Source organism: Rhinolophus sinicus, linkage group LG11, assembly GCF_036562045.2.
Source record: "Rhinolophus sinicus isolate RSC01 linkage group LG11, ASM3656204v1, whole genome shotgun sequence".
In the NCBI taxonomy this organism is placed as follows: Eukaryota; Metazoa; Chordata; class Mammalia; order Chiroptera; family Rhinolophidae; genus Rhinolophus; species Rhinolophus sinicus.
In genome coordinates this window covers 7,761,614-7,770,283 of record NC_133760.1, presented here as the reverse complement: position 1 = coordinate 7,770,283, position 8,670 = coordinate 7,761,614, and the positions used below count along the sequence as shown (strand labels likewise).

Sequence of the window (8,670 nt, the reverse complement as noted above, 5' to 3'; positions counted from 1 at the left end):
TTCATTCAATCAGTCATTCGACAACTGGAAACAGCAGCCCCCGGGTGTGCGGGCACTGGGTAGGCGGCCCGGTACAGGACGAACCACAGTCTCGCCTGCCCTCCCCCCACAGCGGTCCTGCTCCCACTCTGCTGCCCCTCACCCCTCCCTCATCCACCCCAGCTCCCCATCATCGGTGGGACCCTCGGTCTCAATCACGTCCCGATTCCTCTGCCAGCTGCGCTGCTGCTGGTGGCCCAGGGGCACTGGTGGCAGTTAGAAGTGGGAGGCGGGGACGCGATCCGGAGGCTGCCGGGGCTACGGTGGCAGCCACAGCAGCGACTTGAGCCGAGGCTCCTGGATCCCTCCTCGGGCCACGGGCTCTGTTCGCGGAGCCTCCGCGCCCAGCGACCTGGGCTCTGGGCAGCAGCAGTCCCCTGGCGGGGAGCAGCTCGCTGCGTTCCCAATCTGTGGGCTCCGTGATCTCCCCCTTTCTGCACTTTGCTGCAAAATGCGTGTCGCCAATTCCCTCTATTAACCTCCCTGACAAACAGTCAGTGCGAGGCTTAGAAACACATACCTGTGGCAGGTGGCAATCAGAGCTCTGCAAAATGAGATGGGGATGGGCGGGAAGGGTGACATTTTCACAAAGGTGGTCAGGGAAGCCCTCCTGGGGAATGTGACCTTTGAAGAAAGACCCGTTTGAAGTGAAGGACAGACCCACGTAAATATCCTGGTAAGGGCTCTCCAGGGAGCAGGAACAGCAAGTGCAAAGGCCCTGAGGCAGGAAAACATCCCACGTGTTCCCCGAACAGCAAGGATTTTTGAATGACTGGAGCCATGTGAGAACCGTGGGCAGTAAGGCAGAGAGCTAAAATGGGGACAGAGTGAGTAGACCCGTGCTGTCCCAGAGAACATTCTGCTATCATGGAAATGTCCTCTACTTGCACTGGCCACATGCGGCTCTTGAGCCCCTGTAATGTGCCTGGTACATCTGAAAAATTGCATGTTCTATTTTATCAAATTTTAATTACATTTAAATTTAAATAGTCCCATTTGGCCAGTGGTATTTGACCAAGGAGGTCTAAGAATTATAAGGTCTTTGGCTTTGACCTGTGGGTACAAAGGAAGTCTTTAAAGGGTTTGGAGAGAGGAGTAACTCCTTCAGACATCAGATATTAGTCCTAAGAGCACTCCTCTGGCAGTCGGGTAGCCAAATATGGGGATGGAGCAGAGACCCAGGTAGGAGGGGAGGCCTCTTAGCCCAGGGTCCAGTGCAGAGCCTTGAAGATCAAGCACGGGAGCTGGGGTCTGAGCATAGAGTGTTACAGGACACAGAGCACAAAGAAGGGTCCAGGTCAGTGCCAGGGTGAGGAGAATGCAGGCGGCATGGGCCCAGGATTGGTATGGTGGGGTTAGGGAGCTGGATGGGGTGAGTGTGGGTCAGGTTGGGGTCTGGTGAGGTCAAGTTGGGAGGAGACTGACATGGGGGCTAGTGAATGGGGTGGAGACTTTTGCCCAGGTTGTGGGGAGGGAGGTGGGTTAGAGGCCAGGATTAGGAGTGAGGGCTGGAGCCCCTGAATGTGTACTTGGGTGGGCGAGCAAAGGGGGTCTAGTGGCAGGGACCTAAACAGCAAGGATCTCTGGGTGACTGAAGCCACATGAGTGGTGGGCAATGAGGCAGTGAGCTAAAATGGGGATAGTGAGTAGACCCGTGCTGTCCCAGAGAACATTCTGCGGTGATGGAAATTTCCTCTACTTCCACTGGCCACATGTGGCTCTTGAGCACCTGTGATGTGGCTGATACAACTGAAAAAAATGAATGGAGAGTTGGGACTTGAAAGACATGATAGGACAGGAGACAGCTGAGGTTGGAGCTGAGGGAGGGGGCCAGGGGCAGGGCAGGTAGAAGTTAAGGCATGGCAGGATTTATGTGGGTGGATTAGGGCAGGGGGCTGGGTGGGGGCACAGGCACTGAAGCAGAAAGGACACTGGGTGTAAATCAGTGACAGGGCAGTCCCAGCATGTTCTGGATGAAAGTCAGCCATAATAGGTGGGGCATTGGTGGCCCAACTTCGGACACTCCTCGCCCCCACTTTCCAGAGCACAGAGAGACCAGGTTGGAATACTTAGTTCACTTTACTGAAGGATCCCAGGTGACAACAAGTGCACAAGGAGCGGGGCCTAAACTGCTACGGGAGAAGTTAGAGAAGTTACACGCGGGACCCTCCCCAGCCCAGGCATCTCCAGAGGCCACTCAGCCCACGGCCAGGCCCTGAAGTCCCAAGGAGGATGGGACTTCCTCCCCAGCCCTAGGCCCACCCTGACTCAATGCATGATGTACGGGAAACTTGTCTGTCCCAAGGAGGTCCCGGCAGCCCAAGGGACCCACCTCCAAGCTGCTCCCAAATCTGCTTCTACACAGAGGTGTCCGGAAGTGGGGCTTGGACAGTCCATTCGGGCTGTGAGGAGATGCACAGGCCCCTCTGGCTTCCTCAACACGTGCAGGGAGGACCCTCCTGGCACGATTGACTGGTCACTTCCTGGGGACCAGAACTGGGACACAGATACACACAGCCACAGGGTAAGAAGACTTGGAGGGGCGTGCAGTAGAGGCTGCTATTGAGGGAAAACATTGAGATGGGCAGAGAGGGCCGATGCACACGTCACCACATGGACACTGACATGACACGGGAGCATCAGCACTTGGGACAGCAGGCGCTGACCTGGACGGTGCCAGGCCAGGGTACTGGTGTGTGTGGGGGCGGCGCGGCGACTCCAGGGCTGGACTGCCGCTCCCTCCCAGGGACATTTCCTCCTCTCTAAATACAGGACCCTGGTCAGCTCCCACACTGGCTGGACCAGCTCCCACACCTCAGGTGCCCTCTCAAGGTCCCCTCTGCCCTTTAATTCACTGAGATAGTGAACCGGGAGACCCTATTATCTTGTCAGGGGCTGCAAAGACAGCACTGAGGGGCTGGTCAGCCTACAGGAGGGGGCAGCAGCTGGTGGGACAACAGAGAGGAGCCTCAGGCCTGTGGGAGAGGCGCTGCCCAGCACTGCAGAAAGGAGCCAATCTGGATGTGAATTGTCCTAAACTGAAAATGTTGGCAAATAATCTGGATTTTTGGAAAACACTGCAGTCTGAGTGACAGATTCAGCCTGTGGACACCAGAAGGTGGATTTGGCCTTGAGCAGCTGGTTCATTTGCATCAGCTACACCTGAGGTGGGCAAGGCTGGTTCCTCTTTCCCTTTCTTCCTCCTCCTCTCCAGCTCCTGGTAGAGACCACACTCTCCTCTCCCCTCCCCTACCTACTCTCCCTTCCCCAGGAGCAGCCCCCTCTGTCCCTCAGACTTCTCTTTCTGGAATCATCTCCTCCCCCAGGCAGGGAGCTCAGCTTCACCCTGACACCCACTGCCCAGCTGGTGGCCAAGCCTTCATCACAGCCCTCAGGCCCCATCAGTTTGGGGTGGGAGGACAGTGGCCTACAGACACTGGCCAGAGGCATGTGTCTGGAATCATCGGGGCCCCACGGAAAGCCATAACGAACTCACTGGCATAGATGGCCTCCCCAGGTACCCGTGTCCACGGACACACTCACACCTGTGCCAGCCAGGAGCCACCCAAAGCCAAGGCCGCCTGGTGCTCCTGAGACACGGCCCCATCGCCTGGGGCTGCTGCCTCCGGGTGCCCGTTTCTCTTTCCTTCTATCAGGATCACTCGTGTCACCTGCAAAGGAAGGATTGAAAGGTAAAGGTGAGACCCGCAGTGCGCGCCTTGCGCACAACAGAGCACACGGTTAAGCGGGAGACCGGCCTCTGCTGCAGGGAGGGAGGAGGGAGCGCGGAGAAGCCACATCGCCGGCCTCAGCCTCGCTGTCTATGGAAGCCACTAGCGGCACTTGGGGGGCAGCCTCCGGCCCCTACGAGCCTTCTTCCCGCGAGCTGACTTGGAACCGCTGGGCGGCTGCCCCCTGGCCTCGCCGGCTTTGGCGCGGGCCCCGACGCCTGCGCGCCCTTTCTTCTTCTTGTCACCCGCCGCCTCGTCCTTGGCTTTCTTTTCCGGAGTGATGCCCCTCCCGCCGCGGCCTCGGCCTCCCGGTCGGGTTTTGCGGGACCCGGAGGGGGCGCCGGCCTGACCCAGGACCTTGGAGGCCGTGCGGGCGCGCTTGGCTCGGGGCTTCCGGGACGCCCGGTCCTCAGGCTCTGACTCCTCGCTCTCCGTGTCCTCGGACGCCTCTTCTGAGCCTCCGTCCGAAACCCCCTCAGACTCCTCCTCCGACTCCCGGTTCTCACGCGCAGCCAGAAGCGCCAGGACCTCCCGCAGGCTGCCCTTGGCGTACTTGAACTTCCCGCCTTCCCAGGCCTCTTCCTGTTCGTCCTGCATCACCTCAGCCGTGTCCTGGGCAGCCAGGAGTGCCACTAGCTCCAGGAGGCCCACCTCGTCTTCTTCATCGCCCCAGCCCCCGAGGAGGCCACGCGCAGCCTTTTTCCCCTTGGAGGGTGTCTCCGTCTCGGCCAAGGTAGACATGCACTCCAGAAGGTTCCCGTCGTCCTTGGCCTTCCTCAGGACCATGGCGTCCACTTGGCGGCCTGCCTCCTCCACCTTCACGCGGGGTCCGGAAGTGTCCTTGGACATGACGGACAAGACCTCGGGAAGTATATCTGTTTTGTCTTTCTTATCGCTCCAGCCCAGCGACTCGATCACAGAAGCGATTTTCAACATCTCCTCCCGGGCAGAGGGATCCGAGGGGTCTGTATAGGCCACAATGGCCACAAACTCGGGATTGCCCACCCCCTCTGGTTCTTGGTCCCCGTTTTCCGGCGACTCGCTTTCGGAAGCGTCGCTGTCCATCGGCTCCTCGTCTGATGTGTCTCTCACAGCAAGTAGGGCCACTAAGTCGGGGAACCCGCTCCGGTCTTTGATGTTCAGGCTGATAGGCTCAGCCCTAGAGGGTTCTTTGTCCATCTCCTCCTTCTTGGCTTTGTCCGTCACTGTCACCAGGGCCAAGAACTCGCGGGGACCGTCTTCCTCATCTGTGTCGCCATGGAGGGACCACTTCTTCACGAGCTCCTTGGCGGCGGCTTGGAGTGTGGCGTACAGTGCTCTCTGGTCGTCGTCCCCGCTCAGGTCCTCCTCACCGATCTCCTCTATGACGATGCCCAGGCTGTCGTCTGAAGAGTCCTCGGATTCGCGCCTGGCTGAGGTGCACGGCCGCCCTCCTCGGCCTCTCTTCTTGCCCTTCTGGGTAAACCTGTTGCCTCTGGCTCTGCTTCTGCGAGCCCGACGGCCCCTCCTAGCCTTGCTGGCTGCACTATGAGGAGGGCCAGTCTCCCTGGCCGCTGGCTCCGACCCCTGGGCCTCAGTCTCCGAGGTGGGAGGGGTGGGTGTGTCCCCGGGGACCCTGGCCACCTCAGCCTGCCTGGGCCTTTCATCCAGCAGCAAGCGTTTCATCTGCCTCAGGACTCTTGTGTCCTCCGCGCGGTCCTTACACAGAACTCTCCAGACGCCATCCTTGCCTGGGATCTCCCTAGGGATGGAGGAGTGATTAATGTCCTCCATGAATTCTACCAGGGCGGCCTTGGCTTTCTCGTCCCTCATGGCTCTCGTGTTCCGCAGCCTGAACGTGCCCAGGGGCAGGAAAGAGGGCTGCAAGACGGCTTCGATGGCTGCCTGCTCCAGGCCCTCGGGGATGTCGGTGACCAGCAGAGCCTTGTGCACGTCCACGTCCAGCCCCCTGCACCAGTCCTGCAAAAGGCTCATAGCCATGGTGCTCAGCCCGCTGGCGCTGATCACGGGGCAGGAGGGAGCCCGAGGCTGACGCGGGCTGCAGCACCCTATGCAAATCCCACCCTGGAACAGCGCCACAGGGCCTGGAGTTCAGGTTCAGGTGAATATGGAGGGACTGAGGGCTCGGGAATGGGGGTTGGGGGGCTCCCGCAGCGTCTGGCCGGCTGACGCAGCCGCCTTGCTCGAGGTCCCCTCCCCAGGACTGTCCGACAATCCGCAGGGGGCTTACGTGTCTGGCCCGGGGATGTAGCGGGCCCCGCCGCTCCGCCCTTTGTCCCTGGCCTAAGTGACGCGCCGCTGGGCCAGGTGCAGGGGAAGGCGGCGCTCTGGCACCTGGAGCGGCGGAGGGAGGGAAGCAGCCGGGGGCCGGGCTCCCGTGGCGTCTGGGCTCACACCCTCCGCTCCAATCTCAGCAGTTCCGCTGCAACGCGGCTACTGGGTTCTGCGCCTGCGCACTTGGGCTCGCCCCCTCCCGGAGCTGGCCAGGTCTCCATGGCAACAGGGCCGGCTGGAGGGAGTAGGGGTCTGGGAAGCAGTTCTTAACCCCATGAATGAAATGAGAATATGGGTGTTGTTGGTAGCACCATCTTCAGTGATGAGCCCAAAAAGGGCCAAATTCATGAGGGGCGAGGATGTAGAGACCTAAATCAAGGGGCTCTAGTCTCGCATAATAGGACCAGGACTCACTCTTGGGTTTAGAGTTTACGGGTGTCACTCAGTGGAAACAAGCTTCAGTAGCTGTACACAGGCCTCATTTGTCAGGGGCCGGCACTATTCAGGGTGCACAGACCTCACTGACGGGGTGCAGGCCTTGTTCAATGAAATCAGGCCTACGTTCCGTTATTCAACAGGATGCATGGGCAATTAATCCTGTGCTTTGGTATATGGTTTGTACAGATGTATGGTCATCAGTGAGGTCAGACAGGACTTCTGCAAGAAAGCATTTCCCTTAACTGGGTCCACCGACAGGAACATGAGACATACCTTTGCTTCACCATCCTTTGTCCCCGGCCCCACTCTATGTAAGTCAGGTGCTGTGGCCCAGCTGTTGGGTTTCTGTCTCTACCGCATACCCCTGCTCTGTGACTCCAGGAAGGTTCCTGAGAGTCTCTAAGCCTCAGTGTTCACCTCTGTGAAATGGTGGTAACTACTAACCCTACCTCATAGAGTCTTTATGGGGATTAAAGCGGTGACCCATGAAAACACTTGAGAGGTTGGCTCATAGTTCGTGCTCCATAAAATGTGACTATGGGAATTATTTATTGAGGACTTACCATTATGTAAGCATTTGTTAAATAAATAACCAAAACACTGTTTTTTTAAAATTCAGGAAGAGAGTTTAATTGCAAGGTTACCATGGCAACAGGGCCTATGGCAAACCAAACTGCTTACTCACTCTCCTACCAACCCCCTTGCAGCTCTGATTTCCCTGCTTTCCTCTTCTGCTTTTACCCTCCTGATCCTCCAATGGATGTTACCCTTCTCTCTAGAGCAGCCGTTGTCCAACAGAAATACAATGCTTCCCCCAAGCGCAAGCCACATGCACAGTGTTAAATTGCTAGTGACCACCACCAATAAACACACAGAAGCAGGAAATGAATTTTAAGAAAAGATTTTATTTATCCCCGAATAGAGAAAATATTATCATTTGCACTGGTTATCAGTATAAAACAATTATTAATGAGGTACTGAACATTCCCTTTTTCATAATGAGTCCCTTTGGAGCAGCCACATTCAAGGGCTCAACGGCCACACAAGGCTATTGGGAATTTATTCTGAGGAATTCATTAGGGATGTGTGTAAAAGTGAGTGTGTGCGTGTGTGTGTGTGTACAGCAGAAGTTTATTCCTCCCTGTTATTTATAACCCTGAAAGATTGGGAAGCCCAATAACAGAGGCACAGGAAGCTGGCATATGGGTGAGGTGCTTATGAAAATGAAAATTAATATACCATATAATTCACCCATTTAAAGTGCACACTTCAGTGGCTTCAGTATATTCACAGAGTTGTGCACCATCACCACAATCAATTTTAAGACATTTTCATCATCCCAAAAAGAAACCCACATCTCTTAATCATCACCCTCCAATTCTCCCCCTAGCCTCTGGCAACCACCACTCTACTTTCTATCTCTATGGATTTGCCTTTTCTGGACATTTCGTAGAAATGATTCATACGATACGTGGTGAGTTTGTGTCTAGCTTCTTTTACTCAGCATGGTTTCAAGGTTCATCCGTGTTGTAGCGTGTCAGTTCTCCGTTCCTTTTTATGGCTGAATACTATTCCATTGTATGAATATACCACATTTTGTTTATCCATTCACCAGTGGATGGACGTTTGGAATGGTTCCATATTTTGGCTATTGTGAGTAATGCTGCTATGAATATTCATGTCCAAGTTTCTGTGTGGGCATTTCTCATGGGAGATACTTAAGAGTGGAATTGCTGGGTCACATGGTAACTCTGTTTAACCATTTGAGGAACTGAAAAGGCACTTTTTATAAGAGTTGGTTAAGAGCAAGGGGTCTTTTTCTACTTCCTCAGAAAGGTGCTGTAATGTTACCTGGAAGCCCTATTGTCAAAACGGGCCACTAACCAGGCAAGTCATTTCATCTCTTCCTGCCTCAGTGTCTCCACTTTATCATGAAGTGCTGAGGATGCAGGAGGTGCCTTGAGTGGGTGTTGGAACAATGCCCAGCCCTGAGTGTTACTGGGACAAAGGTTTCATTCTCACCAGGGGACAGGACAGCATGGCCTTCTGGGCTGCATGCAGACTATGGGGGGGACACCCCAGGAAAGCACCCAGTACCTACAGGTTCAGTAGCAAGTCCCTCTCCCAGAAGTGTATTTCAGGAGCTCCTATTGGGAGCAGCTTGACCTCCTGGGAGGCGGTTTTTGTC

General features: G+C 56.0%; 1 protein-coding gene across 1 annotated transcript; it reads right to left on the bottom strand.

Annotated features, from left to right (window-relative positions):
• Positions 1-2,101: 2,101 nt before the first annotated feature.
• PNMA8B (PNMA family member 8B) lies at positions 2,102-6,214 on the bottom strand. Its single transcript, XM_019752655.2, has one exon. It carries the CDS (start codon positions 5,748-5,750, stop codon positions 3,873-3,875), a length of 1,878 nt encoding a protein of 625 aa, XP_019608214.2. The 5' UTR covers positions 5,751-6,214; the 3' UTR covers positions 2,102-3,872.
• Between the last annotated feature and the right edge of the window lie 2,456 nt (positions 6,215-8,670).

Coding starts and splice junctions, on each gene's coding strand:
- PNMA8B (XM_019752655.2), bottom strand. CDS start 5,750: ATGGCTATGAGCCTTTTGCAGGACTGGTGCAGGGGGCTGGACGTGGAC.